The sequence below is a fragment of the Melospiza melodia genome, chromosome 2, assembly GCF_035770615.1.
Source record: "Melospiza melodia melodia isolate bMelMel2 chromosome 2, bMelMel2.pri, whole genome shotgun sequence".
In the NCBI taxonomy this organism is placed as follows: Eukaryota; Metazoa; Chordata; class Aves; order Passeriformes; family Passerellidae; genus Melospiza; species Melospiza melodia.
The window spans coordinates 139,656,742-139,677,954 of NC_086195.1; the positions used below are offsets into that span (position 1 = coordinate 139,656,742).

Consider the following 21,213-nt stretch of genomic DNA (forward strand, 5'->3'; position numbering starts at 1 on the left):
TCCCTGTTTTTAGCTCTTGCATCCGGTGGCTCTCTTCCAATAACATCACTGGATGCAACTGGAAACTTGGTGTTTGCCAATGCTGGAGGTACCCCTAACATCGTCACTGCCCCTCTGTTCCTGAACCCTCAGAACCTTTCTCTGCTCACCAGCAACCCAGTTAGCTTGGTCTCTGCAGCTGCAGCCTCCGCAGGGGCCTCTGGACCAGTCGCCAGCCTTCACGCCACCTCCACCTCAGCCGAGTCCATCCAGAACTCTCTCCTCACAGTGGCCTCTGCCAGCGGGGCCACGTCCACCACCACTACTGCCTCCAAGGCACAGTGAGCCGGGCTGGGCTCTGCTCCAGCAGCCTGGGTCACTGTGCGCTGGGATCGGCTGCCAGCCCGGTCGATGGACTGAAAATGCCATGGGCATCCTCTCACCGTGTTGCTGGGGACAAGAGAGAGAGAGAGAGAAAGAGAGAGAGAGAGAAGGAAAAATATTTAAAAAAAACAAAACAAAACAAAAAAAAAACCAAAAAAAAAGGAGAAAAAAAAAAAACAAAAGCAAAACAGGAAGGATTTAAAGCTGGGACAGACATTTGCCTAATTTTATAATAAACACTGTCTTTTCAGGATCGCTTCATGGATCGGAGAACTTTCTAACCAAAAATGTAAAAAAAAAAAAAAAAAAACCACAAAAAAACTAAAAACCGCAAAAACACAAAAAAAGTGAAAGGACTACTTATCATTTCCAGCAGTCACAATGACAAGTTAAGGTGGGTTATCAGTTCAAACATAGGAAGGGGATTTCTTGGTTTTTTTGGTCTAAATATCTTTCTTTTTTAATTATCATTTTATAGGTCTGTTGTACAGGCCATTATGTCATACAAGGTGTTTATAATCGTATCAATCATGTTGGGGGTTCCTTTCTTAACTGGTACAATTTAGGCAGGCCTGTATTACTGGTGTATCTCTATTATTATTATTATGATTATTATTATTATTATTTTTATATATATAGTTTGGACGCGTTTGTCTTTTGCTCCTGGATTATTTTCAGCGAGCTCCCACACCATGGGGGGAGGGTGGGGGGGTGGAGAGGAAGAATGGAGCACAAATAGACTTTCTATCCTAATCTTCTGGAAATGTTCTGAACAGTTTCCTCATCCTTGAATTTGTCTAATGCCTACCTGTAGGGATCAGAAGAATTTATATTCATCATTTGTGCAGGAAGCTCAGTGCAGCAGCAGAGATCATTGTGTGCAAACTTCCATGCTGGTCTCTGCTTGGTAAGCAGAGGTAGGAATTTACTCCAAACTGCCGTTCTTCTCCTCTTAAATATTTAGACAGAACAGCCAAATTCTGCTCTTAGCCTTGTGTGCTTGGTTCCTTTTACTCCAGAGAGCAGGATGTGACCTCCCGAGTGTGGATTGTGTGACAATACTGATGGCTCTTCTGTTCCATAGATTTCATTTTGCTGTGCAAAAGCACACACAAATATTTAAAGACCATCATGACCCAGGCTAATTGGCAGCATGTAAAGCAGCATCTAGAGTTCTAGACACCCTCTAGGTGAGTTGGTACCAGATTTCAGAAGGTCACATTCTCCCCATTCATAGCAATATTCCTTTTCTGATGCTTCCAACACTATTTAGAAGAGCTTCCTAGTAAAACAAAAAGTGCTTCTGGCTGCAAAAGACAGGAGCCAGGACTATGGGAACAGAAGGTGCCATTGTTAATGCCAACACAACAGAGCCACTCTGGGGCCTTGCACACCCCGGGCTGATCTCGTGTGGTCTCTGAGCTGCAGGGTGAGCGCAGCTATCGGCGCCTCTGGCCAGCGCCTGGCACTGCAACTCACTCTTTAAGGGTGATTCTGATCTGTGGAGTGAAGGATATTTTTGTGGATGAGGAAAGGAGTAATGAACTGTACAGAAGTTAGATCCGTATATTCTTAAATATACAATCCAGTGTCTGAACCAAAAAAGAAAAAAGATTTTTAAAGAGAGAAGACTGGATCGCTGCAATGCAGTTCACGTTAAACTTTCCATTCCTGATGGATTTAAAGGTTTCTGCCATGTGTACAAAACTAAATTACTTTTAGCTAGTAAGGGTATTAGAAGAGTCCCTTTCCCACCTACCCCCTTTTCTTTTGTCACCAGAGTGTCCTAAACTAATGAGCTGATGCAGCTATGTTCGTTTTGTTGATGATTCAGGGGGATCCTGGAGCTTCTCATCCAAGATCCGGAAGGCAGCAACTTTAAACTCCACACATGGTCTGGTCTGTGGCCTGAGCATGTGGGAGTTGTGTTTGCACTCAAGTGGCAGAACCCCTTATCTCTCCCCCCACCACCATGGTTTTGCTCTGTTCATCTCTAACTCTCCACCTTCCTGTTTTACTGATATTTAAACCAATTACCCCTAAAACTTCAGAACTAGTGAACTGCAAGCAGGGAAACTAACAAATGTCCGTCCACCGTTTCTTATGTGTTTTTGATTTTTTTATGTTTTATTTTTTTAAAACTAAGCTTGAACCAAAGTCAATTTCTAGCAAGCTGCTGTACTAATGGACTAGTTTGTGTAAGTGCAGTTCAGATGCAGAGAGGCGATAGATGCTACTGACAATTTCTTTTTCATTTGTCTTTTGTTTTTATTAATTTTATATAAAAGTTGCTGCTTGTTTTTAATCTTTTTTTTTTTTTTTGGTTGGTAATTTGTGTTATCCTTGGGGCAGACTCTTAACTTGATTTTAATTTGTTTTCTTTTATTTGATGTGTAAATAGAATGGCAATGTCAGAGGATTGTTATCCAAGAGGTCCCACCTTTATCCCCCCAGTATGGATGAATCTCTGTATTTTTGATACGTCTCTACGTCTTCAGGCTGTGCAGGAGACTTTTAGGGCTATGAATAATACTGCAAAAATGGCAATGGCCCACAGCAAAAGCTTCAGAGCAGCAACAGATACAGCTGGGTGAGCTTCAGGGAGGTAGGGAAAAAGTAGAAGAGAAGATGCTGGTACCCACTGTGCTGGTCTGGAGGCCACAGCACGGTCTGTAGTTTCTACCAAAGGAATGCAAGTCCTTGGACTTGTTTTGGGTGAAGTAAGAGGATGGGGAAAACCGCAGCTGTAGCGTTTGTTCCTGACTCTGAAAGTCCCTGCTTACTTTCACGCCTGTGCAAAAGTACAATTAATCAGGAAGCTTTTTTTGTTGGGGGGAGACCACCGGGCTCGTCTTGGATGGATTCCCTCCTCCCAAGGGTTTTGTGGTGGGTGGGGGGTGTGGTCCTTGCAGATATCTAGGAAACACAAAGAAAGGTGGGCCTTAAATCAGTGGAAAATCCTCTCTCCACAGTTCCAGGAGACTGTGCCATTAGCTGTCTGAATGAGTTTTCATGTCCCATTCTTGCTGGTTTGTGGTTGGGAGAGGGTCTTGTTGAGTACATATCTGGAACACTAATGCAGCTTGGATGGTTTATTTATTATAAAAATCTGCTTTTTTTCCTGACTACCTTTGCATTGGTCACATGGCTTTGGTGTGAGCACCTTATACCCCTTTCTTTACCCTCCTCTTCTCTACCCCATCACCCTATCTGGGGCCCAGATTCCAGGGAATTTCTTAGCGATTTTTTTTCTGAGAGAAACTGGAAACTCAGAGTAGCCACATATCCAAAAAAGCTTGGTTTTGTTTGCAGAAACTGACATAATACCCAAACAGCACATATCCATGGCATCCATTGCCAATGTGCTCTGATTCATTGTCCCCTAAAACATCCCTGTGACTGGCTGACTGTTGTTCCTGCAGCCTACCTTTCATCCCTATCGGTGTTTTTCCTCATGGATGCTGGCTACCTCCAGTGTTTAGGTGAAAGACAGAAATCAGACTGGCAGTGGATGTACGTCTGCCAAGTTAGAGTGCATGTGCTCCTTCAGAGAATGAAAAGAGTATGAAATCATGTACCAGAATTTAGCAGAAGTTTCTTTTTTAAATCATCATTGTGCTGGCAGCAGAAATTGATGCATCTGAAAAGAAACAATAACAATTGTGTACAGATCCAGTAAATATGATCACAGAAAGTTTGGTGGTGTGTTGGAAAAGGATAATAGCATCTCTTTTTCAGATTTCCATGTCTCTGTATTTAAAGGTGAGAGGGTTGCTTTTCATAGTTGCAAGCATGTCACAGTACCCAGGCAAGAAAAGATACGGTGAAAGCTCTCCCTGCAGACAGGGATAGTTCAAAAAGCAAGAGATTTCCAGGAAAACAAACACAGATATGCCCAGAAGGTCAGAAACAATTTAGAGAATGGCTTCAGGAGTTGGTCTTGTAGCTTGGTGCTGACATTTTTTTCTGATCTTAAGAAAAACGTGTTTTGCTTTAGCACACTTTGGCTTTAGCACACTTGGTCACCTTAGAACCCACTCTCCACAGTCACCGTGGAAGGATTCACAAACAGCCCAAAGAAAGTACACACAGCCAGGTGTGGCTGCTTCCACTTGTTACATCTGCTTAGATTTCCTCCAGAGCATTTATTTTGTTTCTGAGTCACTGTACAACACCTGTTAGTTGAAGTATGTTTTTATCAATCGCTGTGAGGTGGTGTGGATGTGACATCTTTTAGAACTGTGACCTAATGTTCAAATGCCACCTCTGTAAGCCTCACACGGGGTGCTTTGGTACATTTCTGTAGCTGAGTTAGTGAAGGACACAGGAGAATTAATTCCTTAACTCTGTGCACATTCCTGCAAAGCAGCGTTCCTTAAAACGGGAATTCCCTCTTTTTTTGTTGTTGTTGCAAATGGAGCAGCACAACTATTACAGCTGGAGCCATACCACAGATACTAAACCAAAGCAACATCTAATTTACCTTAAATATTAATTCATATTTTCTTAGATAAAGACATATATAAAGATACAAAATTATCTTAAAGAGACAGGTAGCTTCTCATGGTCATTAGAGTGTTTTAGGAGGGATAAAATAATGCATGGTCCAAACTTTCAATCATACTTGGTTTTAAACTGGAAGTTTAAAGTGTAGATGTTTTTATTGCCACATTCACTTTACAAAGTGTCACTATTCCCTGTTCCTGTTCTACCTGAAATGGTTAAATGCTTTTTCTCCACACCCTGTACCCCAGCAGGGCCTGTGTGTCCCTGTTGGATGATGCCTAGGGTGGAGTATTACCAAAGGAATAAGCTGGCCTGCTGCTCCCCACTGCATTTATGGCTGTCAGTTCTCACACAGCCAACTCTAATCCCTTTCTATTTTTGCAACCAGGACATCTGCCCTCTCCCTCCCAAAGTACTATAGCAATATAGAATTCAAGATACTTACCTTGCACAAGTTCTGCCCTTCTCACTCATTAAATCTCTTGTTGCTGCTTGTGAGTTTCTCTCTTCTTTCCAGAGGGGACTCCCCTAAAATACTTTAAAGATATTTGACAGGATATTTTTGTCAAAAAGCTGTTGGCTCACAATTCACAGTTTCTTAGGTTCATATCTTTGTCTCCACGTTGTGAGTGGTACCTGGTTCCCTCTGTGTCAGTGCAAGGAATTTCAGTGCTTTTGGAACGATGAAAAGCAATTCCTCTATTTGCATATCTTCACACATGGACATAGTAATGCACAGAAAAAAACCCTTGATTTTTTTCAACTTATCTACCTGCATTTGATCTGTCTGCCACTTCTCCCAGGATACTTCAAGTGCAGACATGCTCTGTATTTTTACCCCTGTTGGGATGCTGTTAGAAGGGCGTTAGGGAGATTGCACTGAAATGACAAGTAGTTTAACTGTGGGAGAAAAGACATCTTTTACTCACGTGGACAAATAAGGTCAGCATGTAGAACCTATCAGGTACTTATTTTCTGACCAAATTCCTTAACATGAAGCAGCTACTGAGCTTTGTCTTGGGGCTGCTTTTGGGTCCATCAGTGGTGCCCTGCTAAGAACCGTCCATAACTGGAATAATCTGGGCCCCCTTTCTCCCTCCTTGTCTCCATCCCTCTGCCTCTTTCCCTCCTTGCTCCTTCCCCCTCTTCCCTCAGCGAAAGGTAGCACCATACAGCTCTGAGAACAATACTTGTGGGTAGCAGCTGGCTTCTGGCACCTTCATAAAATACCTCAGCATAGCTTAGCATTGTCGCAGAACTGGTTTTAAACTGAAAAAATCAGAAGAGAAAAGCAAACTTTATAAATAGTGGAGATAATTCTAGCTGTAGAGTTTAGTTGAACTGATGGTTTATTATGATTGATAAACATGATTATGCTGTATGTATTTGAGATCCTGTTTATAGGTTACAACTTTATAGGGTCGGGTGGGGGTGGGTGGATGTTGAGGGCAGAGAAGGGGGTTTGACTGTGTTAGAAGGAAAATGTTTGCTCATAAATTTTTTTCCTTGTATCTGTCTTGCCAAAGGAAAACATTTTGTCGCTCCTGGGTTTGGGATTGTTGTTTGGTTGGTTTATCTGTGGTCTAATCTGCAGCACAGCACGTGGTGGCATGCAGGTTACTGATGGGGTTGCTGTTCAGGGTCCTTTCGAGTGTGCGCACACTTCCCTCCCTCTCGGCCTTTCCTTGTCCCTCGCTGGGATCTGAAGATGAGGCAGCAAATATCGGGGAGGCTCGAGGGAGAGATGGCTGTACTGGGCTGGGATCGACCTCGGGGCTGGAAATCCATTTTGGTTGAGTTGAGTTGCTCCAGAGCTGAACTGGGTCCGCTGTGTTTAACTCCAGGGAGGGACAAGAATGGTTGTCGCATCTTAATCTATCTGGGAGAGCAAAAGTGAAACAGGTTCCTTTTATCCCCCTTGTCTTGTTACTGAATGTAGGGCTTGTAGTGCTTGATAATAGGTGGAAAACTTTTTAAACACTTCCTTTTCTAATAGCAATGCTAATCCTGTCTAGACCAAAAACTATGAAAGAAAAAACCAAACTGAGAGAGGTGAAAGCTAACCTACTCCTAACACCTGGCTGGTCTGCCTGAAAGGGTTGAAATACTGTGAGAAGGTTGTGGGAGAGGAGCTTTGAGGCGTTGTTGGCGAGGGACCAGGCCGTTCTCCTGGCCGATGTCTCGGTGTTGCGGTGGCAGTAGCAGAAGAGCGAGTGGTTCTTGCCTTGGGAGGGTGTTGCAGCCAGCTCCGTGCGGGCTCCAAGGCTCCCTGCCCGTTTCCCCCGGGCTGCTGGAGCCGGGGAGGAGGGCAGGGTGTGCGTGGGTGGGTGTGTGTGCGAGTGCGTGTGAGCGCCGGCTGCGCGCGGGAGCGAGAGCTGCGTTTCTAAAGGAGCTCCACTCCACTGGGGAGGGAGAATTCCCAGTGGCCTCGTAGGGAACCAAAGGCACTGATAAGTTGTCAGCTCTGCTGTTCTCAGAGCGGGTAAGAGGAAAAGCTGGGTGGGGGTTTTTTGAGCTTTGGGTCAGTGTCCCTTCCTCTAAGGACCTCATCTCTTGCGGGTACTCCCACCTTTTCTGCATGGAGTTGCATCGGCTCTGTGAAGACAAACGGTGTCTGGGGTTTGCCCAGTGCTGCAGGTCTTAGGCTGATGTTGGGATACAGTCAGGGAAAACTGTTTCTTTCCTTCAAATGTGGAAGCAGTGTAGTCCAAGGTCAGAGTCTGTTCAACGGCTTTTGCAGATGGTCTTTCTCTTAAGGGAGGGACCTTGAAGACTCCTTTCTTTGCTCCCCAAAGTAGCCTTGTACATGTTCATGTATCGTGCTATTGGGCTGAGCTGTTTTATCAGTGAACTTGGTGAGCTCTTGTGAAGAAAGGGAGGGAGGAAGGGGGAGAGCGGGTTGTCCAGCTACTCTTCCTCCGGACACCAATCGGGTTGCAGAACTTCACTGAAAGCTTTACTAATAGAATTGTTGTTCTGACATTATGTAAAAGTGGTATTAATATTGTGTGACTTTTCAAAGAGCTAGTTAGATTTATAGATAGGTAATAGGGATATTGAAGAAATGACTTCTCAAAGAAAAGAGCACTTGGAACAAAAGAAGTGGAAAACAAGGTGTGCTTTATGGAAAACAAATCTGAGGAAGGAAATGAAACAGCTTGTGGGAGGCGAGGGAAGATGATACCTTTGGCGTTCCTTAGTGCTGCTGAGGCTCAGCCCCAGAACTGGAACATACCCCCTCTGCCTTATTTCATCTCTCTACCAAACAGGACATTGTCAAGTAGCTCAGACCAAAACACTGATCTGTCTTAAAACTGTGTCGGTCTGCTGGGGGATATTCTCCGGCAGAGCTTTACATAATACCGTAAGATACTTAATTTATCACGTTAGCTTCCCCTTCCCTCCCAAAATTGTCTTATCTGTTGTAGGCCCCACTTCAGGATTCACACTGCCTTTGGGGAATTCTGTGGCAGCAGCTGCAGAAGCCCTTTTCCCTGAATGTCATAACTTCGTGTGCGTTCCAAGCCGGCACGTTGCGGTGCTATAAACCCCTGAGATTATTTAACAGTAGGAGTCCTAAGACCTTAGGGAATGGCATGCCAAGGGGCAACTCGTGGAGATCGCACAACCCCCTTGAGAAACGATTGAGGAACAAGAGCACCCGTGACAGTGTCCTGAGAACAAGGCAGTTGAGACAAAACCTTTAGTTCTTCCCCCATTCACTCTCCATGTGTCGGCCTCTGTGACCCCGGTGCTCCCTGCACCCGAGCGAGTCTGAGGGGAAAACGCAGAGAGAAAGGCTTGGAGCTCCGGGCCGCTCGCGGCGAGTTCCCGGGGAGCCGGGCCGCGCCTCCCCGCAGCGCGGGGAAGGGAAGGGAAGGCAGCGCTGCGGGGCAGGGCTGGAGCAGCTCCAGCCCCGAGTGCCCCCCAGTGCCCGGGCAGGAGCTCCTGCTGCGTCCCCGCCATGCCGTTGTTCCATTTCCTTCCTCTGTGGTAGTATCTAAGGCTAGGTGTGAGTAGGTGTGGGGTGTTTATCCGCCACAGGTACAGGAGCTGTCGTATACCTCATTTCTAACTCGTAACTGAGTAACTTGCTTTAACTTTCTCCAAACCCCACAGAGTTGCCAAGTCTGCCCTCCCTCCTTTGATTAACACTGAACTCTGGCCTATAGCACCCCGTGACCTGCAACCTGGGGAGTGACCCCCGAACGCCTCTGAATGTCGCTGCTTAAAAGCTACTGCAAAGTGAGGGCAAATTGCAATCTTATCTTATTTCCTTTGGTTACAAGGGGTCCTCTTGATTAGTCTGTGAATATCCACCCCCTCCCCTCCACTCTCCATGGAAAAGGGCCACCCACGCTGCCTTTTCCCACCCCAGAGCCACGCTGAGCTCCAGGGCCAGGAGGCACTCTCAGCCCAGTGCTGCATACATGCCTACTCACTTTTTACCATGACCAAAAAAACAAAAAAAAAAGGAAAAAAAATAGAAATCTCCAAATACTTAATTTTCTTCTTTATTATTTGACAATCCTGTATCCCTTCCCCACTCCCCAACCTGGCCAGAAGCTGCATCCTTAACCCAGTCCATCTTTATTTGAATGTAGTTCCCCTACCCCCATGGGAAAGAGAAGCTTTGTCAGGTCACGGTGGCTGCTATAAGTCGGGAGGGGGCGGTTTCTTTGTTTTGTTTTGTTCTTTTAAAATTTCCAGCCAAAACCAAAGATTTCCTAATGATTGTATAAACTCAAAACAAACAAACAAACCAAAGACAAAGGGCGTCTTCAGCACCAAGCCCATCTGTGAGGCTGGCCTGGCCTGGGGCTCCAGAACTGCCCGGGCAGCATCTCCCGGCCCCAGGGTGAGATCTGGGGCACAGGCTGGGAAGGGAGGCCACGGCTTCGCAGGTGGGTTGAGGAGCTGAAGACTTGGGTGCAGGATTGGCTGCTCTGCTGGGTGCTTTAACCCTCTGGGGGCTGGGTGATGTTGATTAATACACGCTGAGGTGCACTTCTGAGCTTCCCCCCCCTTCACTGCTTGGAAGAGGCTGTCCTGTTGTGAGAAATCTCTGAAAGAAGAAGAAGCAGCTTTTCATTTCTCCTCTAGTTCCTTTTTTCTAGATTTCTTTTATTTTTGCAGCACCACTGTGCAACTATGCATTGTATTTCTCAACCTTTTATGCTAGGTAGATGCCTGTGACTTTTTAACTTTTGGGGGGGATTGCAAATGGAGGAACTTTTTACATGGATCTTTTTAATCTCAGTTGATTGGGGGGTGTTTGGTTCTAGGGTCAGACAAGCTCTATCCCAAAGCAAAATCCAAATGTTAATATTATTAGCCTGATGCAGATACCAAAGATAATTTCTTTCCTGCAGAACCTTAGACTTGTGTATTAAGTACGATTACCCAGCACTTGCATTAGTCTAACCTCAGTAATTCCAAAGCTTAGATGTATATTTTGGTATATTTCTGGGATATTAAAAAATTGTCGTTTAAATTCTTGTTTGTTTCAGTGTAATGCTCTTAAAGTCATAGCATGGAGAAAACTGAACTTGTCCTATTCTTAGTAGTTTGAAATAATAGTATTTTTGTATGTTTTGGGTGTGTCTATGTATGTATTAACATAACGGTTTTCACTGCCTAGGTGTTCATAAATAATAATAAAAGAAAAACCAACTACAAAGGGTTTTTAAACTGTACATAATATTCCGTGAGGAATTTCCACCAGACCGCCAATTTGGATTGCATTTTCACTGATGGCCACTCCCAACTGGGATTCTTTCTTTCTTTTTAAAGAGACAGCATGTTCTTTTGTTTTCCCCACTGACCTGAGGTTCTTTCTCAGTGCAAAGGGGGTTTCACTGTTTTTAAGGGGTGGGCCAAAGAGGAAGTAGCTCAAATTTTGTTTTAAAAACGTATTTGCAGTGTTAGTTTGAAAACTACCCCTTTGTATGAAGAATTGGGAGTGGAAAACCAAGCCCTTTCTTCTAAATCTGATCATAATTTTCAAAATGAGGATTTGTGAATGTTTGTAGTGTCTGGGCAGTGCTTTTTTTGCTTTGTTTTCTAAATAAGACAAGTTTTTGGTCCTAATGGTTTCACTGCTCTGTGCAACTGCCTGCTTACACTGGCTGGGAGGTTTTTTTTCCTTGGCCTTCCTCATACACTGCATTTATACACTTGAGGTCAGCAGAACACTTGAAATCAAGGGCCATTGTGGGAGTACCCTACCCAAACGCAACCCAAGCTTTTCTGGAGACTGAAATGTGAGAGTCCCACACATTTCAAAACCTTGCTGATCACACTAAGGGTGAGGAGGAAGGCGAAATGCTGTCTCTTTAAAGATGTCCTTTATTATTATTATATTATTATTATTATTATTTTCCCAGTGGTTGCCTACAGATAGCTGTAGGCATTGAGAGATTGTGTAGATTACAGTAAATCAGAATGAAAAGGTAGATTTTGTGTAGATGCATTTGTCTGCTGTAATTTTTTATATATATTAAACTTACTGTAATTGTACAGTTCATTTCTGTTGTAAACATCATTAAACCATTTTCCAAGTGTTTTAACATGTATGCACTTGTTTGTAGTTTTTAAATGTGTCAAGGGAAGCTGATTGCCCTTCCCCTGTGCATCAGACTGGGCCAGAAGATTGATCTGGTGCCCTTTGTCTTGTTAAACTGGAGGAGAGCCTGGGTTTTATGCACTCTGCTTGAAGCTTTTGTTCTAATTCTGTATTTATCAGCTCCTCTCCCAAAAGCAGAAACAGCTTCAGTTGCTTCCTGAAGGCAAAGAGAGGACTCAGCTCAGCCCCACAGGGAGTGGCCCCAAAACCAGCGTTGGATGCTTTTTGAAATCAAGGTATCCATTGATATATAAAGAGGATAAAGTTGATTTTTTTTCTCCCCCCACAAAGAATTTAATTCCTGTTGTTTGGTGGTTGGTATTTCACACTGCTAAAGCATGTGACTTTTACATCTTGCAGATACAGTTATGGTGATTTAGAAAGAGAAAGCTGTTTTCAGCACTCTTTGTTCTTGCATAGAGTGCTTTGCAGCATAACTTTACTGTAATTTTCAGCTCAGCTGTCTCAGTTATCACCCAGTTCTCTCAATTTTTCTTGTCACTGCAGAGAACAGTAAAGGATCTAGGAATTTTTTTTTTTTGCGAGAAGCATTCATTACCACGTCTCAGTTTACTTTTTTTTTTTCTTTAATTTATTGCAAATATTCTTTAAAAGCTACAAGCACCTACTGCAGATACAGTTTTACTGCTTAAAGAAGTAAAACTGCCTTGGAACTTGCATAGCACCCATTTCAGCAAGTTTTTTCTGCTGCTAACCCACCCAATCCCTGGAAAGAAGACATAACCATTTGGCCAGCACCCAGAACAGCAGCTCTTGTTCCCACAGCCTTCTTCTGTGAGGATTGGTGAGATGGCTTAGTCAGCTCCTGAGTCGAGGTGAAGCACCCCTGATGTTGCTGGGCTGGATTTGTCCTTGCTGAATTCCTCCAGCCTTCCCTGTGCAGTGAGGCACAGGCAAAACTGAGGCTGCAGCAGCAGGAGGTGAGTGTCCCTTTGATACCTGGCTTTGGGGCATTTTCCCAACAGCCCATCCCAGCTTCTGGGATGTGTGTAGGAGCTCCAGCTGGAATCCTGTCCTCAGCTTCCCTGGGAGATGGTGCTGCTGGGTGCAGGCTGCTGCAGACAGGCTGAATACCTCAGGTAAGGAGTTTGTGCCATTCCCACTGCTGCTCCCTACACACACATGGGACTGTGGCACTGTTTTATTAATTCATCAAAAACACATGACACTATTGAGCTGGTTCCTCCTTGGAGTGATACCTGCACCTTTTAGTGGCAGCCTCATGAGAGACTGGGCTGGAAATTGCATTTATGTTGGCTCTTGTACAGTTTGTTGTCTGGAAGTGATAATAGGGGAACCCATCTCCTTGTTTTCTTTGTTTTTCTGCCTTCAGAGGAGTCTCTCAGCTTACCTGGCTCATATTTATGGATGAGTGGCAGTGCTATTGCTTGATCTTTTTTTGGATATTGGTGCTCATATTCTTCCTTCTGGAAAGCTGGCATTCAGCCTCTCTGCTTCACTATGGTAACATCATGTCACTCTTTATAATTAAAGAAAAAAAGTTGCCCTCCACTGAGGCAGTTTTTTAAAGGCAAATTTAAAGCAAAAAGGGTGAAATAGTCTTAAGATAAATACTACAGGAAGTAAATACAGTAAATCTTTGCAAATTATTTAAATGCACTAAAGCCATAATTCCATGTCTTAATAATCTGGAAGACAAGGAAGACTTATGGAAATAGCTGTGATTATTAGAAGGTGTGGTCTGGTCCCCACAACACAAACCTGACCAAAAAAAAATCAGCCTAATACCCCTATAATTGGAAACAACTTTACAGATATGTACATTCTAATAGCAGAAGCAATTACATAATTCAGGAGCAGAGAGAGAAGGAAAGGCCAGGTCCAGGTTCTGTGCACCAACCCAAGGAGGTTCTTGCACACAGGAAACACACAGTGCTTGTGCTGGATGAAAAAGGCTTTCCCCCCTCTCCTCCCCAAAGCAGGTGGGCATCTCTCACTCTTGCCCATCCCCTCTGAGGCTCCCACCTAGCGAGGGGGCAAAGGTTGCATTTGGAGAGCATCATAGGTGTCCTTGGTTGCTGCACTGAGCCCCTGGAAAAGAGAAAACCAGAGAAGCAGGTGAGGGATGAGTGTGAGTGCTTACTTACTTCTTCCTGGCTGAACTGGCAGGGGCTCACTCAGGAGCAGGAGTCTGATCTTTTTCCCTCTACAGAGGTTTTTACTCCTGAGTGATTCTTTAGTCTTTGTGTGGTACAAATAGCTATTACTTACCTGAAAGCAAGGTACATCCTGAATAATGGTTATGAAAATATGATTACAGCAAATGATCCTAACTGGTTCTGCAGATCTTTGGAGTACATTTTATTTGTGTATTATTAAGAGCTAACTGATGCTAGAATGAGCATCAATAATTAAATGAACAGACATAAAATCATCATAAAATCCCTTCTCTGTGCCTCCCTGACATTGCCATTGGATATCCAACTACAGGTGAGGGGAGCAGCTGTGGAAGGTGGTGCTTACCTGGTAGAGACCTTCATTGCCTTTGCCTCGCCGCCTCTGCTGCTTTGGGAAAATAAAACAAGCACAGACTGATTAATGGGTGCTTTCCTGATTATGCAAAAAGAAAGAAGCCTCTGAGCTCCCCCATGCTGTGCTGAGGATGTCCAGGATGTACCAGCTGTGCATGGCCTGGACTCTGCTCTGCACAGGAAAGGGCCTGATAGGTCTGGACCAGCCCTGACATGCTGCTAGGGCTGTTTAGGAGAAAATAGAGAGGATAGGAAATAAAAACAAATTGTTTTCATTTGCTGACATATTTTCCTGTCATACTGTTAGAATGTTGCTATTTCTTTGGTTCACTGTACTTATAGAGATTTGGCAGCATTTCTGTAGACACTGATTATTTAGTATTAGATTGTATCACAAATGTGTCAAGGAGTAGTGCTTGTTACAGTTAAAATTGCAGCAAGCTATTAAATGATCATATATTTGGAATGGGACAAGGGCTTTGGTGTTCTTGTCCCTCCAGAAACAGAAACATTCAAAAAACACGGTGCAACTTTATAACCCCATAGCTCATAGACACAGCTTGACTCTGGCTGAGGAGTATTAGAATAAAAAAGGGGAAGATACTAAATGTTGGTGTTGCTTCAGCATTTCTCAACACTAAACTTTGTTTTGAAATGCCCCTTTTTTCATGTGTCAGAAGGAAATGAAAAGTTATATATATATATATATATATATATGACACTTTGACATAAAATAGAACCTGTGTAGGTCAGAGCAATTTTTCATTTTGCCATAAACAAGTGTCCCCAGATGGTTTGTTTCTGACACAAGCCCTCCTCCCCCAGCAGTGTGTGCACAGTGCTAAAAACTCTCCCTCTGCTGTGACTGATGTGTGCCTTCTTAAGCATTTGAGAGCAGAGCTGTGGGAAGGAGGACATTTCCCCTGTTCCTTGTCTGAAGTCAGGCACAAGGAGGGGCTGGCACTTGCTCTCCTGATCCTGGAACACCAGCCAGCCTCAGCAGCCCATGGAGGGGAAACCATAAACCTGCAGCTCTGAGCTGCTCTGGAGAAACATGCCCCAAAGTCTTCCAGTGCTGCTGGACCATTGCAGCATTTGACACCAGACCTTTCTTCAGCCCCTCCAGCCAGGGCAGCTTTTAGGGGTTTTCTGGCCAAAAGCTGAAATGTTTTCTGTTGCCATGTTTTCAGTAGGAAGGAAAGTAAGACTCACCTCTCCCTTCATTCCAATCTCACTGTATGCCTCACCCATCTTGTCCTTCTGCAGTGACTGCAGGCAGAGAGGGGGAAAAGAGTCAGTGTGACAATGGAAAAGCCAAGGCAGCCTCTGGGTAGCCACATTCAAAACCAGCTGAACTCAGAGTGTCTCATTCAATAGCAGTAAAGGTCTGGGAAACAGGCTCATTCCTCAAGCACCAAAGACCCAAGTTAAGACATGAGAATCAACTTTCCTGTGTCTGTGCTTTGGAGCATAGACCACACATTTAGCCAGAGTCAAATCAATTCCATCAAGAGGTTCCTAAGCAGCCCCTCTTTGATGCACTGGTGTTTGGCCTTTGCCAGAGAGCAGGCCCAGTGGCTGGAAATGCACAGGAATACCTGGAAATGCTCAGGAAATACTGCAGCAGCAATCACACGGGGTCTAGGTTGGTTAGTCACTAGCATTAGGCATTAGCAGATATCTTACTCCAAGTTCTTTTCCACATCTCCCCAGTGTTTTGCTCCTGTCACTCAGAAGTGAGCAGAAATTTTCTAGCAAAAACAGAGGGTCTGCTGGGAAGAGTTGGGTAGAAGGGAAGACAAGTCTTGAAAAGCAGCTGTTGAGTTTTCAACCAGAGCTGAAATTGGGTGGCAGGGGGGAAGTCTCCTATGAAACAGAATCTCCTGTTCCCAGCCATCCCTCCCTCTGTGCTCCCTCCAGAGTGCTCTACTCACAGTGTAGACAGTGTCCTGAGGGTTCTTTCTCCTCTGCTGTAAAACAGAAGAAAGAAGTTGCCCATACATTGCACTACCAGCATCCCCCAGCACCTTTTATGTGCTTATGCATTTGCTGCATGGCACAGCTGCAGCTCTGTGGACCTTCCCTGCCCATTCCAGTCCATCCTGCCTCCACCCAGGCTCTGTTCAGACAACTTGTTCTGGGGAAAATTAATTTCACTTTAGCAATTGGTAGAACTTAGTTCTTCTCTGCTCAGCCACTACAGCTGTCACCTGCTGATGCAGGAGGTTTTCCCTCCCTTTTCCTTTGAAAGCGATGGTTCGTGCAGCGAGCACAAAGAGTTGTTTTGGCTGCTGCTCTGCTTTGTGGGCGCTTGTTTGATGGCATCAGAGCAGCGAGCTCTGTGAAACACCCACCGCTGCCGGGCCTCCTCCGCATCCGCCCCGGGCCCGGGTGTCACTTCCCACCCCGCTGGCTGCGAGCTCCGGCCCGGCGAGGGGCAGGCATCAAAGGGGAGGGGGAGCTTCGCTGCTGCCGCCCGGGTTACGACACAGATCGCGTCCTTCCCTGCCCAGCAAGGCGCTGGGGGGGCTGCCTGTGCGAGCAGCGCCGTGACACGGCGTGGGAGGAGGCACCAGATCAAAGCACAGAGGCGCACATGTGCCTGGAGGTTACCTGGTGTCTCCCGCCCAGCTCGGGGTCTGCTCCTCGCTTTCCTCCCAGAACATCGTAATCGTCTCTGTGCCCGCGGGAGAGTTTCTGAAACGGGACAGAGAAAGCGCTGGATGGACACCGTGATCATGAGATAAGAACAGATCTTAGAAAAGAAAGGGAACCCAGCTCAGCTCACAAGGACTATCACTGAACTAGAAATTCCTTTTATGCCCTAATGCAAGTGTCAACAACAATGTCTACATTTAAGCCGTGGGAATGACACAAAGCTGCAAGCTGTTGTATCAAGGACCTTTCCTAAGTGGAAATGAGCTGAAAACCAGAGAGCATGAGGAGGAGGGACTCTGACTTTCACACTTTCTTTCCCACTGGAGAGTGAAGAGCCACAAGCTTCATTTTTCTTGCAGAGCTGCTCATCTAAATTTGCATTAAGGAGCTACAGAAATTTTATGCCCAACACAATTCTTAGCTGGAAAAGGTTACCTTGGACAAGGGCAAAGGAGAGATTTCAGGTCGAAATAACACAGCTGACAGAGCACTACTTGAAAGGTGATGGGCTACACTTAAAAGAAATTGCATTAGTGTTCAGACATTGCAGAGTTAAACAGAACTCATCACAGGATGTGGCTATGGTCAAAAGCGTGAGAAAAAAAAATTAAAAGACATCTAGACATAGCAAAAATAGCTAGAGTTTAATGCTGCCATGAGTGGGCAATTTAGTGAGGAGGCTCAGGCAGGATCTTGTCTCTGTCCTCTTTCACTGCCTAAAGATGCTGCCCTTGGTAAGGGCACAGGACAAGGCACTTCTCTGGTATGATCAGGTACAGCAGGGCTTGCTGTGGGGCAACAGGAAAGCTTGGGAATGGAGGCACAGGGCCTGTGGTGGCTCAGGCCCCACACACTTGAGAGTGCCCGAGCTGCAGGTGCAAAGGCAGCTCCACAGTATTCCTTGGCATTTGCCCTTGGCCCAGCCCACATCAAACAGCAGCAGGGGCAGTGCCTGCACACACACCCAGAGCTCTCATAAACCTGTTTGTTCCATGGGGCAGCACAGCAAACAGCCTGGGCTCCTGCCAACCTAGGGCTCAGTGGGCCAAATCAGGAACCAACAGCCCAAAGAGCTCTCCAGGATCTGGCCAGAGTGGTGACACCAGAAGCTGTCCCTGTGAGGTTTTACCTTTCCTCCCTACAGCTGCCATGCTGCACACATCTACAGCCTTGCTCATCAGCTGGCTCATCCAAAGCTTTTGTGACCAGCAGCCAGTTCAGTGTCCCTGTGCCCCAAAGGTCTGTCTGGATGGTGGATTAGGGAACAAGGAGCAGCAGTTACTCACGTTGTACACGTCATCCTGGCCTGCTCGCAGCTGGGGCTCAGAGGCCTGGCTGAGCTGCAAGAGAGACCACAGAAACCATTCCATGAGCAGAGACACAGTGGCTCCTCTCAGTCCCTTCATTCCCTCTCTCCTGCCAGTTACCCTCATCAGAAACAGGGCAACCCACAGGCAGCTCCCTGTGTGGCTACAGGTAGTGCAAACCCCTGCTGCAGCAGCACTTTTATCCACACAGCAGCCTGCCCTCAGCAGCCAAGTCATTCTATTTCACATAACACCAGCTCACAGACTTCTGAGTTTGTTCCCTACACACCTGCCCTCCTCAGATTTTGTCTCTCCATTCTCTCCCTGTCCTAATCTTGTGCCTCCCTGAGACTTTGGCTCTCCAGCTGCCTGCAAAGCTGTTGGGCTTCCTGCAGGGAATCCCTGCACCCCTCAGGAGCAGCACTTGGCTTGCAGGACTCTGGTGCCACCCCAATAAGTTGATGTGAGTGGCAGTTAGCAAAGAGGTAAAGGATTATCCCTTCTGTAGCTGCTCTTTGGCTCAGCTGCTCACAATACTTATGAGAAATCAATTGCTAAGCCAAAACTTGTGGTAAAGAGGGGCAGTTTTGGATCAATGAGAGCAGCTGCTTTGTATTGTAGTGTTTAAACAAAAACCCTGTAAAACTACATTCTGTATTGATTTACTCCTTTTGAGTTATTGTCACATCCAATTCTTTATTAAAAGAAACCTTCTAGCTCAGTCTATATTTAGGCATAGAACCGTGTTTGTAACAATTACACAAGTCCTCTCCTGTGGTTGGGTTGTTGCATCATCACACTCATAGTATCAAAGATGTCTGAATTGTTGAGACATTTTAGTACATCCTTCACAAGCTTGCCATTTTCCCTGTATGTTTTGTGTATCCCTTCCTCTCTTTCCAATGACAAAGCAGGAGAAAAAAATCCACATTACTCCTGATCAGTCACTTCCCATCTACAAAATCCAGAATCTCTGATGTATCCATAAGTCTAACATCAAAACACTCCCATATACTCTTTGGAAAGAACTGCTTTAGGTTGCTCAAGTAGACACCAGAAACAGAGGGGAAAAAATAAAGAAAAAGAGAGAAAGAAAGCAAAAGAATAGAAAGGTCTCATTCCAAGAGATGGTTCCCCTCCACTCCCACTTTCCAGCCCAGCTTACACCACCAAATCCAAATGGATCTGTGTTGGGTTAGACTGACCTTTGCCTTCACAAAAAGGGCTGTCATGACCACTGCATAAATGAAGAGGAATCCATCCAGCATGTAGCAGAGCCTGGGATCTGTGAGGCCGAGAATTGATGCAGCATCTGCACAAAAAGATCAGACACATCAGCAAACAAAGTCACTGGGTGCTTGGCAGCATAAATGTGGCAGTGCTGCCAAGCACTCCATGGGAAAATAATAGCCAGTGTGAGGGCAACACTGCCCCTTGGCAAAGGAGATGGAATTCTGAATGGAAGAATTATAGGATTAATCTGGTCAAAAAGGAAAATGGCAAGTCCAGCCTTCTCTCTGAACAGGTTCACTTAAACCAGACTGTCAGGACCTCAGCCAGCTGAGAGTACCTCCATGGACAGAAATCTTGCAAGCTCCCCCAGCCAATACAGGACATTAATTTTCTGGGAAAACCCAGCAGCATCTCCTGCAGGGATTCATGACTGGGCCTGGTTAAGGCTTCCTTCATCAAGTGTGTGAGAAATACATTGTTTGGACAAAATTTTAAGGGAGGTCTTCTCAATTCTGCACTAAATGTAAAGAAAGATTGATACCATCACATTCACTTGAACCCATTGCCCCTCATGTTTTCCATGTGACTCCTAAAAAGGGAGTTTCCATCTTTTCAACCACCATTTAAATATTTATACACTGACCACGTCCAATCTTAATCCAACCTTAAGATTGTTGGGTTTCAGCAGATAAAGCTGATAAAACTGCCCCTGTATCAGTTAATAAAGATATAGAAAGTTCACAAAGTATAGCTAAAAAAATCAAAGGCTAAGTAACTATAGATCCAATATGCATCTCCATGGCCATCCCCCAAAAAAAGCTGAATTGCACAGTTATATAAAAAACCAAAGAAACAAACACTTTAAAATTAATCTGAGTTGTGCTTTGTGCAGATTTGGAGTGAGTTCAAAAAGGAAAGACAAGAATTATCAATAACCTGAAAAGCCCTTTGATGAAGATAAACAATCACTGTTCCCTCTGACAGCCTCACACACCCAGAAAAAATACCACAGAGTAGATTTGTTTGTTTGTCTGAGCTAGGAGCCTGCATTCATTTTTTCCCTAAATCATTCATTTAGAAACAAATCCATGGAAATAAATTGAGATCCTAGAAGGTTTTCCTTCTTTTCCCTCTTTTTCTGTCATTTAAAAAATATGGTTCAAGCACTTTATGAAAAATACCCTTCACCACATTTCCTCAGGACTATAAAATTTCATTTATATGGGGTAAACAGAGACAGAGAGATTACATTATTTTCCCAACATTGTATATAAAACCAACAAACGAGCTGAGATTGCCTTCCCAGAGATTTTCTTCTAAACAGTTCACAGGACAATATTTTACACCAGCCTGGAGGCATCTGAGATGCTGCTGAAGGCAGCATTTTTGTGTACTCTTTGAGTATCCTGGTCCTGAATCCCTCTTTTTGTACCAAAGCCAGGCACATTCATACAATCATCTCAAGTCCAATATTTCTCCAGCACTAACAAAATCCCCAGACCAGGAGGAGACATTGAGGACTGTGGAGGAGATGTCAAGAGTGCAGGGGATTTAGCTGTGGCCCTGTGCCAACCATTGTCAACCTTGGCTGACTCTGCAGAGCCAACCGAGTGCCCACACGGTGCCTGTGTGGGGCTCCAGCATCCCGGGCAATGGATTGAAGCTGTTCAGTGAGGGAAGGCCTGCTGCTCTGCCTGTCCTTGGAAAAACATGTTTTGAGACTATGACAAAGTCCAATGTTTTGGAAAAAACCCAATAAAATGAATAGAATTATTAGGGTCGGAAAAGAACTCCAATATCAAGTTCAACCTTCAGCCAAATACCACCATGCCCACTAAAGCATATTGTGAGGTGTCACATCTATTGATTTTTTAACATTTCCACAGATGGTGACTCCACCATTTCCCTGGGGGGCTTGTTGCAATGCCTAACCACTCTTTCAGTGCAGAAAAATTTCCTCATATCCAGTCTGGTGCAGTTTGAAGCTACTTGCCCTTGTCCTGTCTGT

At 44.9% G+C, this 21,213-nt stretch overlaps 2 protein-coding genes across 7 annotated transcripts in view; one reads left to right on the forward strand and one right to left on the reverse strand.

The window, feature by feature from the left end:
- POU2F1 (POU class 2 homeobox 1) overlaps positions 1 to 11,442 on the forward strand; it is a 56,974-nt gene extending 45,532 nt beyond the window's left edge. For all 6 annotated transcript variants that reach the window (XM_063150166.1, XM_063150167.1, XM_063150168.1 and 3 more), the window contains one exon: positions 14 to 11,442. In XM_063150166.1, the coding sequence (XP_063006236.1) occupies positions 14 to 324 (311 nt within the window). In that variant the 3' untranslated portion in view covers positions 325 to 11,442. The remainder of the gene's footprint in view (positions 1 to 13) is intronic.
- Positions 11,443 to 12,079: 637 nt separating this feature from the next.
- CD247 (CD247 molecule) overlaps positions 12,080 to 21,213 on the reverse strand; it is a 46,791-nt gene continuing 37,657 nt past the window's right edge. Inside the window, 7 exon segments of the mRNA XM_063150173.1 lie at positions 12,080 to 13,567; positions 14,000 to 14,041; positions 15,220 to 15,276; positions 15,942 to 15,977; positions 16,621 to 16,704; positions 17,952 to 18,005; positions 19,178 to 19,284. Of these exon segments, the coding sequence (XP_063006243.1) occupies positions 13,502 to 13,567; positions 14,000 to 14,041; positions 15,220 to 15,276; positions 15,942 to 15,977; positions 16,621 to 16,704; positions 17,952 to 18,005; positions 19,178 to 19,284 (446 nt within the window). The 3' untranslated portion in view covers positions 12,080 to 13,501.